Genomic DNA, 18,594 nt, shown 5'->3' with positions numbered 1-18,594 from the left:
CCTGGTCCAGGAAATACTCGCCCTTTTTCAAAAGACTTGTTCCTCTCTCTCTATTTTACTGTTGATTAATCATCCCTAAAAATACGGAAAATGGACGTACAAATGCTCCTACTTTCGTTCATGTTACTTTTCAGTTCACCTGGTGCTTCTTTTTCCGATTGTCCGCAGTCTGAATATCGTGGTTCGACTGGAAGCGTGTACTCTCATGTTCATGGCGAACTTTATGAAAACAACCTTAGTTGTTCGTACAATATCCGAGTTCCCGTTGACCGAAGAGCTATTCTTGAATTTAAGAAGTTGAACATAACAGGAGTGATGCCAGACTGTGAACAAGATTCTTTGGAAATAATAGTGGGGTAGGTATTAAATATGATTTCTTCTCGAAAGGAGTGCCAACCGAAAGTTCACAAAATTAGTAATTAAAGGGAAAGTACGGTCTAGAAAAATTATATCAAAAGTTCCTTGCTTGCATTGTTCTAACTGGCTATTCATCTGAGCTGAGAGCGTTTTAGTCTCGAGCAATTACGTTCCAAAAATCGGCATTTTCAAATTGAAATCCGCCATCTTTGTTATGGCGCTGCTGAAGTGGATGTAAACAAGGAGAACAGCGGCGAGGTGAGCGCCACTTATTAAACTCTCCACTTGGATTTTAATCTAGCTGAGAGGATGTGGTACACCCAATTATGTTTCAAACGAAACATGGCTCGTTTTCAGGGGAAAGAGATACTTCTGTTGGGGAGAAAGAGAGAGAGAAAGTCAAGAAAATTAATTTCAAGAAGAAACGTCGACCCGCTTAGTCGCACACGTCTTGGAAATCGCGAGTGGTTCCCTTGCGACAACTGTCAAGGGAAACCTACGGAAAACGAGAATGTATCCTCCTAAGAATAAAATGTACTAGGACACCGACTCAATTTGATCATGAAAAGCAAAGGCTTTTTCTTCAAATAAATCCTCGCTCTGGAGTGATAGTTATTTTGCTAAAAGAAGACCGCAGTGCCCGCTACGGATTCCTTTCACATTGCTACCTCGGAATGAGATGAACTATTTTTGCACATACAGGAACCCAGCTTCGGTGTATAACTGAACACGAGCCATTTGGAACTAATATGATCAGCCCCAATTGGCGTGCAACAAGTTAGAAATGAGAGACTTGAAGATCATTCTTCGTCTGCGTAAACACGGACAAACACTTAGTTGCCAAAATTAACGCAGACAAAAGGCAGAAGTTAATTGTTACGAATTCAATTTTGTTTGTTTCAGCATTTAACTTTTATTTGCAAAGGTGTTTTTTATCTTTATTGCTTGGAATTAGCTTCAACGCAGTATTTTTTATTAAAATATGTTTGAAATGTCGCGAGTTGTGTGAAGTAGAGCATTGTTATTTTCGACGCGCGCCGGAAAGTCGCCTCTATCGTACAGTGTTTACATTTTTTCTTTTTTCTTTCTTTTTTTTTTGTTAGCATCAAGGAGGATTTAATGCACACACATACATATACAATTTACATTACATTGGCCAATACAAAAAACGTGAGACAGCTAAGAAGACAAAAAACAATACAGTACCATACAGAATAGAGGAATAAAAGAAAGGAAAAAACAAGTGAAAAAGAATAAAAAATTACAAAATATCAATCAGAAGGCACCTACGAGTTACTTACAATCTACATTATTACAGTAGAGCTTACGTATAGCTATAGATATATCGTACAGTGTTTACTATAGAAATTACCTCAATATGACTGAAGCTAAAATGAAACTTTCGATTTCTTTTGAAAGCGTAAGCACTGCATAATTACGTCAAGTAGTTGGTTGGAAGACATAAAAATTTTTATATTATTTTAATTGTGTCCAATTGATATGATATAGTGAAATATGGGCGCCTGCATGACGAAGGATAATTTGTATTTGTCGCAAACGTGTCTGTCTTGACAATTTGCTAGCGATGTATTAAATGTCATTTAGTTTTTTTCGCAGGAGAATGTGATTGGTTGGGTAAAGAAAATTTACACGGTGAACTCATAGCAGACTTAGGAAAAACAAGACATATTTGTACATCTCTTGGAAAGGCGCATGATGTTGGAAATCGGCTTTGGTCAAGGGTGGCGACTGAAAATTTACCACACACCGTGTACTACCATTTCGAACTTCAATTTATTCGCTTACGATAAAATGAAATAATTTTTATGTAATAGAAAAATCCGAGCCCCAGATGGGACTTGCACCCACGACCCTCCGTGAGCTAGTCGGATGCTCTAACCACTGAGCTACTGGAGACTCCATGCTGAGAAAGGGTCAATTTGTGGGCCTGGACCGGAACCGCATCGCGCGGCTACACAGCCAAGTATTTGTCAGCGCCTGTGAAACTCGCTAACAGCATCACGCTGTCACATTAAAGCATATCAAGATGCGGCCAACCAACCTCCAAAGGGAGCATGTAAAGATGAAACAATTTTAATGTAATAGAAATAATAAAATGGTTTGAAAAAACTCGTAGCTGAGATTTGTGTTGAATATGGAAAAGGTAAGTATAGTTTCAGTTCGAAGCGAAGGTCAACAAGGAAAACTTACATGCTTGTAAATCTCGCTGGAAGTCTTCGTTTTGGAAATTCTGAGGTTTTGCAGGGTTCGTCAAGCCGTCGTCGCGGGTTATTTTTGTCGGCTAACTTTTCTTTAACATTTCACTTTCCAGTAGCTTGTGGAGGCTTACACTTTTTCCTTTTGAATTTTAGTATGTATTTTGACATTCAACCACAGAACAGTTAAGCTCATTTCAACTATTAGGAGTATTCGAAATTGTTTTCTTAAAAGGCCAAACTGGTCAACAAGGACAAAGTGCCGATCTAAGTTTGACTATTGCTACGTCACAATGACGTAATATCCAAGATAGCGATTTTCTAACCCCGAAAGTAGTAAAAATGGGCAACTTCGAAGCGCTCTTGTCGCTAATACAAAGCAAACTAGACAAAATGGCAGTTATTTTCGAACTCCTGAGGAAAAAGTCTTCTAATTGACATAAACTTTTTCTAGACCGTACTTTCCCTTTAACAAGACGATCCAAGATCGTAAGTCGGGCTACAGGGAGACGTGCTGTTATGAGTGTTGACCATTCATGGTGCGCAGAGGTTATAAAAGAAATATTAAGGAGGTACCAAGGTCCTGGTTTGCGAGCGTGGCATAAAATATTTTTTCACCCGTGAGAGCCACCAATTCTACAACAACGCACTCTCACATATTTTTGGTGCCATGCCCTAAAAGGTATCACAGAAGCTGCTACTGTGGACCTTTTGAGGCTGAACAGCCTAAGAGGAGTACCAAACCCACTTTTTTTTAACCCCTAAAAGGTACAATGAGCACCCCAGTCCCTTTTATTTAAGGAGGCCCCCCTTCCCAAGGGTGATAAGTACATGCCAATTGATACACGTGTTAGAAAGATATATTATGAAATTGTAATAATAACGGTCTAAATGCAAGGAAGTATATTTCATCGTGAAAACATTGTGTGCATAGCATACCTCATCATCATCATCACCTTTATTTTACACCATTTATATCATTAACTACATGTGAGATAAAATAAAAGGAGAAAATAGAGAGAAGAGAGTTTTACCTATTGTAGGAAAGGGAGAAGTGTGTAGTGGCCATAGTAGCAATTGCTTTTGAGATGGTCACTACCACATGATTTCACGAGGAAAATATTTATTAAAAGCTAGCATACTATATTTAAGATTTACTAAGAGGGAAAAAGGAATATAAAAAGTAATACATTAAGCAATAATCATTATTTATACTCAATTGATTGTACAATTATATACCTAATTATATACCTAATAAGGGCCTTCCCTGATTTTCTGCACTTACCAGAAGTAATTAGAAAATAAGACACAAAAATAGCCAACAAATACTGGAGAATATTGGGTACGGCCTGGGAGTAACGCCATAAACCCGATTTAATGATAGCCAAAATGAACAAAGTTACATCAAGGTAATTAAACTAAGGCTACACGTAAGCGTACCAGGGTGACCAGAAAAAACCTGCCCCAATAAACCTCATAGAAAAAAGGGGGGACAGGAAATCTGGGACGGGCCAGGCACATCTTACGTCCCCCGCCAGGACTCTACGAATTTACTCGAAATTGCAAAGTCAGCAAAAGCGAACATCTAACTCCTATCAAAACGCTCACCAACTAATAATGGAAAAAATATGCCATAATGGTAAACAGAAGACGAATATCACAACATTAAATTGACAGATCCTTAGATACACCTTAACGCTCACTTAGGCCGTGCTTAATATATCTATGCTTAGTGGACTCGCACCTCCAACCAGCGTGGATATCTAACAAGTCACCAGCTATCTTCCTACAAGCCGGATTAGAAGCCGCCCCAGACTTCAAACTGTGCTTGCCATATCTGGAAACATCACTTACAAATGTCTTAATATGCCTCTTAAATTCCTCCCTTAAAGTGGAAACGGAAACACCTAAACTAGAATAAAAATACTCCTTAGACCTGGCTTTGACGATTCTGCGAACTAATGGGAACGCAGAGGAAGACTGTGGTAAAAGCTTAATCAACCGCTCAGTAACAGCTACAGGACAAGTAACCTGGCCGGTTCTAGCGAGAAAAGCAGTATGGCCTTCCCGTTTTGCGCTGAGGCACATAAACAGACGTATGATCATTAATTATAGAGACATCACGAAGTGCTATATTCCTCATCTCAGCAATGCGAAAAAAGCCGGAAAAATCAACCAAAAGAATAACTAAAAAACGAAGATCGGAAAGCGAAGTGCTTGAGGCAAAATGGGCAGCTATCGCCAGTACGGTACTAACCGACAGCGGCTCCTTAGGCTGAACAGGTCGGGCGAGCCTTCTTTTGACGCCTTCTAAAGCAAACTTTACTAAAGGATGGCTAACAGGGCAAGCCTCAATACCGGCCATTGCGTGACCCCACTTAATAGCATAAATAGCAGATTCTATAGGAGATACACCGAAGCTATTCTCGGAAGAACGTTTAGCTAGCTCAGAGATAAACAATGCGATATGCAGAGGTTTTGCCGGAACTAAGGGAACACCCAACTTGGACAGAGCCAAGTTTGAAATAAACAGCAATGAATAAAATTTCGCACCTTGCGCATGGGTTTGAAATAAGTAACCAACAATGAGTAAACGTTCACACATTGCGCATGGGTTTTCAATAAGCAAATAAATAATTGGTAAAAGTTCGCACAATGCGAATGCCTTTCCTTTCCTATTTAAGTTCTCGAAATAAACAACATGACGAAGAAACATTCGTAAAAGATCTAAACAGAAGGAGCACAGTTCACTTTTGTAAAATATACTTTATAATTCGACACGCAAGGCAGAGAAACGTTCGTAAGAAGCAAATAACAAGAACATTGTTTATTTCAAAATGCATGATAGGGAAACGTTCGTAAAGTGAACAGCAAGAGCATAGTTTATATCAAGGATGGTGGGTTGGGGGCTAATAGTCCAAAGACTGGGGGCTAATCGTCTGGGGCTAATTGTCCAAGGGGCGAGTTGTCCGGATACCTGACACACCTAATTAACCGTGTAAGAACGTGCAGAAAACAAATATCTGCAGATATTTTTGCATTCTGCACTTACCAGAAGTTATTAGAAAATAAGACACAAAAATAGACAACAAATACTGGAGAATATTGGGTACGGCCTGGGAGTAGCGCCATAACCCGAAGGTGAAACAAAGCAAGTCTAAAGTGGAAAGTATCTTAAAACAAGGCCCCAAACGCTGCAAAGAGCTATAAACCCTTCGATTAGACTGACCACTCGCTGAATAAGGAGGTCCTGAACGAGAATAAGAAAAAGTAGGATTAGGAGACGCAGATTCCTTCCGATCCACGGGACGGAAACGACGACGCCTTTCCTTAGTTTTTCTCTCCGCCCTGAACATCCTCTTCTCGTCATCAGAGTCTGAAGCCAGCTCGTCCGAAAGATACTCATTGACCGTTGACCAGCCAAACTCGCTCTTATCGGCCATTTTAATCACCTTTATCCTCTTAGAAAGGACCTCAGTACCTGAGTCCAAGGTGGCATTAACCTTGTCGTACGATTCTGCTCTCAACGCGTCGTATGGATTTGCTTTTTTTTTTAAGATTTATCTGTAGCCGTCTTTTCATTTTTGGAGCAGGTTCCAAATTATCATAATTATATTTTCGTCTGTGCTTTTGCATGTGTCTGATTTGATGAAGGTCCATGGCCATGCAAGACAAAAATTGTATTTCATAGTGAACAATACCTGTTTTAAGTTTCTTTGTAACAATATTAATGTTAGAAATAGCTTGTTCTAATGATGGTTTACCACTTATTTTCATTTGTTGTATTGCAAGTTGACAAGTATCTTCATAGGTCAATAAGGAGAACATGTACTTTGCTCTGACTGTTTGTTGAAAAATACAAGTAATACCTAACAGTAACTTGCAAGCCACTATAAAAACCCTGTATTTCCACTGTAGTTGTTGAAAATTAAGTTTTCCAACTTTTTTTTTATACTTTAAACCACTGGACAACATCCCATAGCTTTGAGCTTTAATTTGGACTGATATCTCAACTCCACAAATATTACATGTAAGACTCGTGTATAAATCTTCCCTTTTTAGATGCCTGTTGATGCCCATCTTATGATATAATTTATTTCCTCGGTCAGCTATGCAACATAAGGTTCTGGAATTCTAATAACTACAAGACTTTGTTACTTAGTAACACATTGCATAAAGCCCTACATCAGAGCATTGTTTTCAAGAGCAGTTGTGTTCTTCTCTCAAACTGTTCACTGCAGTTATTTCATATGTATTTATCTGCAGTGCTCTGAGTTCGTAATTGTCACTGAGGGAATGTATAGTCTGGAAATACTGTAGTAAGCCCTGAATAGATGGTACTTCTAAGAGTACACATGTACCTGAGGGATGGCTTCTACCATACTCGTCTGTTGCATGAGAATCAAATATCTCATAACCCTCATTATCAGTATGATAGATACTGACACCATTTACATTCTATTGTCAGAATAAATGAAGAGTAATTTTGTGACAAGTGATTCAAAAGCCCTTTCTGTAGACATACTGTACTGATATTCCTCAATTATTGAATCACATTTTTAATATTACAACGATTAACAAACACCGCATGATGAGATATGAATTCTTTTGCATACTTTATTTCTTTTGCAACCTCATTTTGTTGTGCACACAACGCTGATTCGTCACAATTTTGTTGTAAGCATGGCGCTACTTTGTCCAAATTATACATTATTCACATTCATTTGACACCACATTGTTTGGTACCAAACAAACATTTCTGCATAACAAATACGTGAATTTAATATTCGCACTAAAGCGACATAACTAATGGAACGAACAGATAAATAACAAAAGATAATATACTCTGTTTGAACAAAAGCATAACAAAATTATGTAAGCGTAACAATCATGATAGAGGTCACATAAATATAACAATTACGTTTATCCTCACTGATGAAAGTCTAACATGGCATCTTTGATGTCGTTTCCCAGAGTTTGATCACGAGGCACCTTGTATTTATCAGCAAATGTTCTCCTGTCTCTCTGTCCACATTTTCTGTTCACTGATGACTCATTCGATTTCTGGTTTGATTCTAGAGAGACCTCGCTAAATCATTTGATTCTTTTGCTAGTTTGAGTTCGTGGAACGACCGGTTCGAAATATACGTTCATTACACAAGCCATCTTTTAGAGAGGGTCTACCGCGAACGGTGTGTGGGTCTGTTTGGTTGAGCATAGAAAGATGACACATTGTTAACACATTTGACATATCCGCAGAAAAGGTTACGCCTTAATTATTACGTGTCTGCGGTATTCCCCATGGCACGTGACGGAGATTTGTGGAGAAACCCGATGGTAAATCTATAGGTGGTTTCCAACCAATCTCTAGAGCCACAGGTAACAATGATGAAAGGAACAAATGCTGGTGGACGAACAAAAGAAGCTAATGAGATATCTATTATTTACGTCCACCAACATGGCGGCGATGACGTAACGTGCAAACCACCTATAGTCGGTTGCCCGACTAAAAATATTTAAGACTTACATTTTGTAAATCCCAACTTACAAGCACGCAAGTACCTCACAAGTCTTATTCTCTTTTGATGCAAACTAACTTAAACTTTTCCTTGATCTTGAAATTAAACTTTGGCCAGTAATTAATCGATTACACTCGCGGGAAAAACTTCCATGTAATCCTATACATTAATTATGCCTTCCATTTTATTAATTATGCATGCACTTCATTGTTTTCCAAGATAATGACTCATTCCCAGGGATTTAGCATATATACATTACTAATAGATACTTACTGCTTCAAAAAAAGAGAAATCGATTGAGAATGGCTTTTCCTTCTCTGTTTCTTTCCCACATTCTACTCCCCTCCCTCTCTTTTTTTCCCCACTATTTTCATCACTAGTGCCTCCTTTTTTTTTCTCTTTTTACCTTCTTAGCTGCCCTGCTAAGGCTTGAACCATCACTCTTTACTCAATGCTTTATTACAAGTCCATTGTCTTAACCACTGTGCTACATAATGCACAAGAGGTCCCCTTTGAACTAAAGAATGCATTTATTCTTCGATACGATTGGCCACATACCACACAAAAAGGACATTTTATTCATCTATCTTTCTATTCGCATCTACCTGAGCCAAAGGTGTACAACAAAATGGAAAGCTTAAATTTATTTAAACTATATCATATCTTTTCGGATCACGACCGGTGCATACAGTGGTGTAAGGAACCCAACCTGCTTGCGACATCAGTAAAATATCCTCGGGCTGGGTGCGGCAATGCACTTAGCTGGACACGACAAACTTCATTGCAAGGCAGGTACGAGTGGGGATGTTCAAGAAAAGGTTGCAATGGACTGGCTTCAATGCACTGGAATTCATGGTTTTCCAGTAGCAGACTCTCCATCGAAGAAGTATTAGCCCTAACTTACACCTGGGCACACAAATTTTCAAATGCTCAAGCAGTGCATGAGTCCTCACTATACGAAGAAACTACGTCAACAGAAACGGTGATACGAACAGGAACATCCAAAGAACTTTTCGATGGCTACCTACAAGATTATATGTCGCGTCAGCACTACGGAAAGGATCCCTTTGGAAACATTATTAACATATCACCCACCTTTATGTAGTCCATTAAGACTATAAATATAAAGGTTTCTTTGCAACGCTCTATGTACCTTTCGTGATCCGCCTTCGTCACTCGGGCACGAAACAAACAAAATACTTATTCACCTATCAAACTACTGTGATGAGCTTCGGCATCATTTCTACAAGGATAATGAAAGAATCAATCAAACCACAAGAACAGGGAGATACAACTTAACTTTGCATTGACAAACTTTATAACCTGACAATAGCTTTGATATTATTTTCTAGCCAGCCATAGTCTTTCAACGCGAAATCAACATTCAATTATGTTACAAAATTAGATACCTCAGTAAAATTACATGAAATTTTCATTTTCTAAAGCCAAAATGCGCCAAATTTACCCTATTTCAAAAAAGACTGGGAAAAATATCAGAACTTTGAAAATAAAGACTACTAGTCTCTAAGGAATTCTATTGTTACCGCTATTGTTTTCATTAAATAAAGACTGAGTGCATAATTAATGTATGGGGTTACATGGAATTCTTGCCCACTCGCGATTTTCACCCTTGAATGTTGTTCTATGTGTAAGTAATAAGTGTTTACCTTCATTAATGGGATATTTTACATCTTGTTTTATTTATAAGGACAATATTAGATCAGATTCAAGTCACATATTTTTCTGTAACACCACTTTTGTTCCTTTTGTTCCTTTTGTAGAGAAAGCTTTGGACGCTTAGTCTAAGGGGTGATTATAGAAAGCTTCAGTGACTTCAGATGCACATGCACTCCTAGATTCTCCCGTAAAAATGTGTTATGTTTTTCTGAAAAACTGTTAAGGAATTTTATATTTTATCAAATCTTATATAATTCCTCATCTCACACACCCTTTGGATTAAATTTATTCCTTACTTGGCACAGACAGGAGGTTGATATCTGAAAAGTAGTTGCACATGTTGCGTTAATTTAATTTAATTTATTAGATTCGCCGACCGGCAGGGACACCGCAACAGCTTGCGCCAATTACTGCGGGCCTAGTAAACCCACCCATCCCACCCCAGGGGAGGACATCCACCACACAGTAATATTTTGCGTGTGAAGTTAAGGTCTCCTACCCCTAACCCTGCAGGAGACGGGGCCAGCTACGGGTTATTCGTCCTTATCCAATAAGACTAGAATTATCCATCCATTTCTTGATATTATAGAAAGGTAGCACATTCTTCTCAGTCGGTTATTTTAAGACCCTGAGTGTTGGTCCGGCCGGGGCTTGAACCCTTCCTCACCCTCCTGCTCAACAGTCCGACACTCTACCAATTGAACTAACCAGGAGGCGGTTAATAATTAACTCAAATTTGAAGGAATATCCCTAATAAAACTGTTCATATAACTCTGGATTTGCATAAAAGGGAAATATACTTTTAACATTTTCAACCTTGTCTTTTAGATGTAATGACAATTCCATACGTTTTGGAAAATTTTGCTCTTGCTCAGAGTTGGTAATGCCAGAGAAAATTTATTCTTTGGACCATTGCATCACCCTTATTTTTAAAACTGATGGGTCAGACCGGAATACAGGGTTTGAAGTACGTTATACTTCAATGGATAATACCACAAAACTGGATCCCACCTCAAACTGCAGGTCTGTAAGTCTTTCACATTTAAATTTATTTCTTTTGATCTATATGTGTGATTGTCATTTTCTGACAATTTAAGAGCTTGTTTTCAACTGGGTCATTTACTTCATCAAGATAGATTTCTTTTCCCATTCTCAAGATTTAGTATTAAAATGGTAATGATGATATGGATAATGGTAATGATTCTCATCTGAGATTATAATTATTGTTATCAGTCTTGTCATGGAGAATAATGCATCCCTTGGGGGTTCATAAAATGGAGTATTCAACATGATAACTCATAAGTGAACATGGCAAATGAGTGAGAAATCATGTTTAACACAGCAAGAGAAACTCCATATCTGTAAGCAACCACACATTAATTTCTTACCGGACCCAGGGGATGCGTCACAGACATTCAAATCCAACCCTTGAAAGAAAAAAGATTACATGGATGAAGAAAATCTTGCCGTAGCATGCCGGCCAAACTAGACTAATGGTCTTTATAAGTATTTAATCCCACTGAATCATCCAGACATTTCTTGTACAGCACGATGGCTGATTGTTTGTTTAGCCAAAATTTTGAGGCCTCCAAGGAAGGACATTGGGTCCTTTGAAAATTTGCAAACAATTTGGCAAGTTTTCAAACTAGGGGTTCTGCTTATTTTATGTCACTTGTTGATAGATTTTTCACTCAGTGAAACAATCAAAGTAGGTCCTGGTGCATTAGGTGGGGCTTATATAAACACGACACGCCTTTACTGATAAGAAAAGTTGACCTTATTAATGATTGAAGGCTTTTTCATTCACTCATCAATCTGACAGAGTGGCCCGAAAGGCAGATGACATGTCAGCAGCTGATTGACAGTATCAAACACAATCAAAATTTTTTGTAATTTTACACATGTGGGTGATTCGCGCTTTCGTTTTGAAGCGTTACTGTAGCTTTGAAGGTTTCTGATGTATGGTTGCCGTTTATTTTTGTACTGGTTGCCAGAGGAAGCAAGTGAAACTAAAAAACAAATACAGATTTTTTTAAATATTGAATAGCATTTGAGAGTTTAACGAAATTTTAACTTACAATTCGTAGGGCATTCCATACTTCTTATAGATCTTTTGGTGATTTCTGGCTGACCGTTATCTGGGATATTGAGTTCTTCGCGACTTTAAATAAAAAGAGGGGTTGGTCCCCAGACTCCCTGGGACAACGCTCTGGCGCCAAAACTATAAAACACTAAGTGCAAATCAGTGGGGTTATGGCTTTTTTCAGGGCTGGAAATCCTTGTTAAACACTGCCACTTATATAGAGCTCCTTTTACTTAATTAAAAATGCTTTTTTACCTGTTTTTGATTTGTAGCAAAAAGTTTTTGAAAAAAGCAGGTGGAACATTATTTACTCCCAACTGGCCTTTGACGTACCATCAAAACGCTGAGTGTACATGGAATTTTTCAATTTCATCAGGGAGGGAAATTCGCTTGTTTTATACAAGCTTTAAATTGGGAGGAAATCCTTTTTGCAATAAAAACAGGGAAAACGACGAGGATGAGTTACGCATCACTGGTAGGTGTGCTATAATTGGTCTGTTTAGTGGAACATGCATGTTTCACTGCACAGGCAGTTGACGTCAAAAGTCTGTTTGAATTGAAATCTTCATCATCTATTTGAACCTAGAGATATGATTAATTTATTTATTTACCAACCTTGTAGTTTTGGTCTGAACAGATGGGTTCGTGACCAAACATGAGGTCAAGATGGCTGGAAATTGGCTGAGTTCTCTTTTTATGTTTTTATTTTTGGTCTGATCAGATGGGTTCATGACCAAACGTGAGGTCAAGATGGCTGGATATTGGCTGAGTTCTCTTTTTATGTTTTTATGGACGGAGATGAAGTCAAGGTTCATAAAAATGTACCAGATTTTTTTCAAGCCTTACTAATCTTTCAAGGTGCCATTATCTTGCTTTGGAGCAGAACAAAACCTTGTGAGGCATTAAACCTAACAGATTTTCAATTTACAAGTCATGATTGAAAGGAAAATACCAGTCAAGAAAATTTAGTCATGGCTTTTAAAATGAAAGTTTCTCTGACATTAATTTGGCCATAGTTGTGTTCCATTGGCAGCTTACTTTTTGTCTCCTGATGACGTTTAAACCTTTCTGCTTATAAAAGCTTTCAAGAGCTGGCCACCCTATTACTTGAGGAGGAACATTTGGACATCATGAAACCAGGTTCCTCTAGCTACAGTGTGCAGCCTCAACGATAAACTTGAAGTAAAGCCAAGATCTCTCACTCTTCGTGAACATTTTCTTACTTCAAAATGCAAAGGAAACCAAGAAAGGGTTTGGTACACTTTCATCAATTGTGTCCTGTCTTTCATCTTGTAGGTACAAACATAACAAGCCAAGAGATATACATTGAGAAAAGGATCTGCTCTCATTCATCTCCTTCTTTTAAGTCCTATTTCACATTAAAACAAATGAAGAATGTGCAGGTCAAATTTGCATCAGAGGGTACCACACAAACCAAATCCGACGAGAGTGGAGTTGTTGTTAATTACGCAAGTTACAGAGCAGGTACATGTATAAACCTTAACGCAACATCATCAGTATGGATATTTTCCACACTGTTCTCCATATATTTCCTTTAACACTGACAGGGAGAATATGTTTTAACAATCAAAATTTTTTTTAACCAGTGATCATTTCCTTTCTTTTTGAGAAACTAAATGATAGTTACTAATAGAAATTGAAGAGTTGAACCCCAAATAAAGATACCCTAAACTGAGCATGGGCACTGTTGACTCTTGAGTCTGTCAGTAGCTCCGTTTACTGTGGGATGAATGTGGTAATGTTTGCTTTGGTAAGAGTAGAGTGTGTATTACCAAGTAGAAATAAATGTTTCAGTTATTGTTGCAGGATTAAGATGTTTTTTTCTTTTTGTAATCCTAATTTTTCAATTTTTTTTTTGTTTATTTTTAAATTCAAAGAGTTTTATGTAGTACAATCTGTCAGTTAGTCTGCTTTTGGAGTGTCTACTTTTTATATATTTTTGTTATAAGTTGATGACGGAATTAACGTGAATCACGAATCACAGTTGCCTATTTTATTTTGGCTATGTACATGTCTTCCTATGTCTTAATGGAATTGTTGTTGTATCTCTTTGTTCACAGAGTCACGTGTATTTCTTCAGAAAGTGTTTGTTTAATTAATGATGGTTCACTTCTTTGTTTCTGTCAATTGCAGCAAAAAGGTCTTTTATCTGAACATAATCTGTTTTTTTAAAGTTTTGCATGTTTTAGCGTGGGTGAAAATTATATTGAATTACATCATTTTAAGAGGTTTGTTAGCATTAACCTGTTCTTTGTTTTCCTTTCTCTTTTAGCCTCGACTTTATTGGGGTAAGAAATTTCCCTTTATCAGAGTTAACTAACCAAAAAAATTGTTAAGGAGGATTTTGCAATTTTATTTTTGAGATTTGATTGTTTGAGGAGTTTAGAGTATTTGATTTCTCGAATTCTTTCATTTGTCATTAAACAACTGGAAAAAAGTTAGTACCTATCAGTTGGGGACCAACTACTTGTAGTTGAGTGGTTTGTGATTAAGGGGAGCTAGCTCTCGTGTATACCTACTAGAAAAATCTTCATATTTTTGTCCTGTAGTAACTTTTTGATAACTTATTTTTATATTCTTTGGTAGATGCCACAGCCATGCAACAGTTGAACCTTCAACAGGTAAATCATCAACAGTTAAACAATCAACACTTAAACCTTCAACAGTTAAACAAATAAAAACACTCTGACTTGTAGCTGCCACAGTTTCCCCCAATTTTTTATAATGAAATAATACATCAATCAATTTAAAGCTTGAATGAAACCCATCTTCACAAGTTCAAATGCCTGGGGGGGGGGGGGTCGTTGGGGAGCAGGGGAGGGATGTTGAAGCTTCACATTGATCTTTGCATCATCTCTTGTAGGGGTAAACTGAAAAAGCCCTCCATTTTACAGTATGGATATTTTTTGGTAGAATGTAATCAGCAGTAAAACTACTGTTTTATAAATTTGAAATTAATGATTAAGACATAGTGTTGTTGTCTTTTTCAAAATCTAACAATTCTTTTGTTGAATGTCAACTACCAGTTTGTCAACTCTCTATTTGAAACCACGCTTCCCATGTAGAAATAAAATCAATTACCTTAAACGTCCATGTATAAGCCACATCCGTTGATAAGTCGCACCCCCGATTTGGAAGTGCAGAATTTGGAAAAAAATAAAAACAGTACAGTTTGAAGTTTCAGTAAAGTTGTATTGCTACAAACAATCAAGGTTTCGAAACACCAACATAGAAGTTGTGGCTATCTTTCGCATTTATCAAGTCTAAAGAAAGTGAAATTTCATTTGTCGTACCTTCTTTTTCATTGGAATTTACACCATCTTTAACTGAAAATGCTCTTTAGATCAAATTTTTCGAGATTATCACTTTGAAACACGCCATAAACTTAGTTGAAATTTCTTCGGCATTGAAAAAAAAAACAAAAAAAAAAAACAACATGACAACTTCAGCACGGTTTAAGTTTGTACCCACATTTTGTGGGTCGATTAAGTATTCATATATGCACTCTATTGTTTTTCTAATTGAATATTCATTATTCGCGGCACGAAAAATTTCCGAAAATGTAGCTAGCTTGCACGATCGCAAGCGCTTTGATGTTAGGTGTGATATATTTCTTTTGTTTCCAGTTTCATGCTCGATTGATGTTTTGACACACTATTGTTTCGTTAAAATTAACTTTATAATTAAAAGTGGAACACTGGAACTTTTATCATGCTAAAAGTGTAAGATGATGATGCCATAGCCATTGCGTTGCGTAGCAAAAAAATATCGAAGGTTTTCACTCTTAAATCTGTGTTTTCGCTGATCCTTGAAGTAAGGTTTTTTTACTTCGATTTAAGATCTTGGAAACTCGGAATAAAAACAATGCATCTTAATTTAAAAACCAATGCCTTAAATCAAGAGCTGAGTAACAGGCAATCTTGTTTTGAGAAAAAAATTCACAAAATGAGAGGAAGATGTCTCAAAATGAGTTTAGAAAGATCTTTGATTTAAGATCTTAAAAACTCGGAATAAAAACAATGCATCTTAATTTAAGAACCAATGCCTTAAATCAAGAGCAGAGTAACAGGCGATCTTGCTTTGAGAAAAAATTCTCAAAATGAGAGGAAGATGTCTCAAAATGAGTTTAGAAAGAACTTTTGATTTAAGAACTTGAAAACTCGGAATAAAAACAATGCATCTTAATTTAAGAACCAATGCCTTAAATCAAGAGCTGAGTAACAGGCGATTTTACTTTGAGAAAAAAATTCTCAAAATGAGAGGAAGATGTCTAAAAATGAGTTTAAAAAGAACTTTTGATTTAAGATCTTGAAAACTCAGAACAAAAACAATGCATCTTAATTTAAGAACCAATGCCTTAAATCAAGAGCTGAGTAACAGGCGATCTTGCTTTGAGAAAAAAATTCTCAAAATGAGAGGAAGATGTCTCAAAATGAGTTTACAAAGAACTTTTGATTTAAGATCTTGAAAACTCGGAATAAAAGCAATGCATCTTAATTCAAGAACCAATGCCTTAAATCAAGAGCTGAGTAACAGGCGATGTTACTTTGAAGGAAAAATTCTCAAAATGAGAGGAAGATATCTCAAAATGAGTTTAGAAAGATCTTTAAGCTAGATATGAAACCTTTGCATAAAAAATATTTTTTCAAGATAAAAAAAAACAAAATATTTTTTATGAAACAACTTTTTATTCACTTTTTAACAGCAACATGCCCTCATTAAAATAAAATAGAACAGGCAAATATTGCAAAATTAACCCTCTAAGCCCCATATGCATTCTGTTCATAACTACATTCTCTGGGGAACGAAATAACTGTAGATAATATTTACTCTAACTTTGAACTTCACATCTGTCTGAAAAAACAAACAACTTCTTCCAACTTCCAACTACAAGAAATGTAAGTGGGAATGGGAGAGTTTCGGATATTCGTCGTGTGAGAGCCCGAGATCTTTGACATCCACCTGTCAATAGTGTGGCCAATGAAATACTACCAAGATGTCGTAATAAACTCATTTTGGCAGGAGTTGCCCGTAGTGGTTTTTCGAGTTTCTTGCAGCCCTACAGAATTCCACGGTGAGGGCCTTGCAGGCTACTTTTCGGAGGGATTTACTCCGCCGTGGAAAAAAAAAAAAAAAAAAAAAACAAATGTTACTTGTCAACAGCTCGTCAGTTACCTCAAGTATCGCTGGGGACTGCCATCTATATATGTGACAGAGTCATTAGGCTTATTTTCTACTTAAAACATGTTGTTCTGTTTATTTTATTTTCTGGAATTTTAGCGATTTGTCAGTTATGTGTTAATTGTGTTAGTAATGTGTTAACTGTATTAGTAATGTGTTAATTGTATTATTCCTTTAACTGCCGATTTCCCTTATGTAATTCCTGTGTAATTGACCGCTCCTAGCCCAAATTTGGTTTTAAGTTATTTTTACCTTTTCCTGTATTTTACTATAAGTTACAACCGTTGCTCGGTGAGTTCAGTTGATTTATTGCCTTCCTAAGAGTGCCTTTAAAGCGGATTCTAAGCTATACTAGCTTTTGGTATGTTTCAGTATTTTATGTTTGTTTGAGCCCCAAGCTTAGCATGTAGTTGTTTCCATTTGTATTTTTGTAGTGATTTTCGGGTTAGAAGTTGCTTAGTTTAGCCACATACTCCTTTTATCTTACTACTGTATTTTATTTATTTACTCTGACCTTTGTCACACAGCATGTAATTTCTCTGCTATATAAACTACAATTGTTTTCGTTTTAGCAGCTGTAATATTTTCCTTACCTGCTTCCAGTTCATTGTTGCTATGATTCCTGTGTTTTCAGAACCAAATTATGGGTTCATTACACTAGTAATTTCATTTTCCCCTTTCACTGTTTTATACTGTATTAGCTCAAGTTGTAATATTAAGCCTAGCTCGTAGTCTTTGTTGAATTCATGCCTGGTGTAGCAATCACTATTTTTGATAGTTTTTGTCACACAATTTCCTGTTTTCAAGTACTTTGTTTGTTTCCTTTCTTTTACTGAATTATTTCTGTCTGTAGGTTATCCTTTAGTGTTAAGTACTTTCTCCTAATTCATTTTAATCTTGTTACATCATTTAGCTCATTAGAGCTTTGTTTTCTTATTTATTGTTTAGTGTCACTCGTTCCCGTTTTTATTGTACCGTTGCATTTATTTGCTGTGTAATAAACTTGTAAATCTTCCCTCGGATCTTTTGTTCGTACGTCGACCGTTTTGGCCGTCACATATAGAGCTCCTTTTACTTAATTAAAAATGTTTTTTTTTTACCTGTTTTAATTTGTAGCAAAAAGTTTTTGAAGCAAGCAAGTGGAACATTATTTACTCCCAACTGGCCTTTGACTTACCATCAAAACGCTGAGTGTACATGGAATTTTTCAATTCCATCAGGGAGGGAAATTCGCTTGTTTTATACAAGCTTTAAATTGGGAGGAAATCCTTTTGCAATAAAAACAGGGAAAACGACGAGGATGAGTTACGCATCACTGGTAGGTGTGCTATAATAATGGTTTGTTTAGTGGAACATGTTTCTCTGCACTGCCAGTTTAATTCAGAAGTTTGCTTGAATTGAAATCTTGAAAGTCTATTTGAAACTAGAGATATGATCAATTTATTACCAACTTTGTATTTTTGCGTATGATGCACGATCCTCGCAGTAGATAGCGCTATTTAAGCAATAGCGAAATTCAGACCTGAAAAAAATCAGGCCT

General features: G+C 36.8%; 1 protein-coding gene and 1 pseudogene across 1 annotated transcript; one reads left to right on the top strand and one right to left on the bottom strand.

Annotated features, from left to right (window-relative positions):
• On the top strand, window positions 1-18,313 carry LOC148719715 (procollagen C-endopeptidase enhancer 1-like). Its single transcript, XM_088737795.1, has 7 exons — window positions 1-356; window positions 10,598-10,792; window positions 12,125-12,327; window positions 13,149-13,337; window positions 14,146-14,161; window positions 14,460-14,494; window positions 18,171-18,313. The coding sequence occupies exons 1-7, from the start codon at window positions 91-93 to the stop codon at window positions 18,182-18,184; spliced, it is 918 nt and encodes a 305-aa protein (XP_088593921.1). The 5' UTR covers window positions 1-90; the 3' UTR covers window positions 18,185-18,313.
• LOC148719716 (uncharacterized) lies at window positions 4,239-5,077 on the bottom strand (annotated as a pseudogene).
• Window positions 18,314-18,594: the final 281 nt, after the last annotated feature.

Source organism: Stylophora pistillata, chromosome 11 (assembly GCF_964205215.1).
Source record: "Stylophora pistillata chromosome 11, jaStyPist1.2, whole genome shotgun sequence".
Classification (NCBI taxonomy): Eukaryota; Metazoa; Cnidaria; class Anthozoa; order Scleractinia; family Pocilloporidae; genus Stylophora; species Stylophora pistillata.
This window is presented reverse-complemented; position numbering and strand designations above follow the sequence as displayed.

Excerpts from the sequence above, each read along its gene's own strand:
- LOC148719715 (XM_088737795.1), top strand. The coding sequence starts at position 91 with ATGGACGTACAAATGCTCCTACTTTCGTTCATGTTACTTTTCAGTTCA. Across the intron at positions 357-10,597 it reads TCTTTGGAAATAATAGTGGG|ATGTAATGACAATTCCATAC; the intron begins GTAGGTATTAAA and ends CTTGTCTTTTAG. Across the intron at positions 10,793-12,124 it reads GATCCCACCTCAAACTGCAG|CAAAAAGTTTTTGAAAAAAG; the intron begins GTCTGTAAGTCT and ends TTTGATTTGTAG.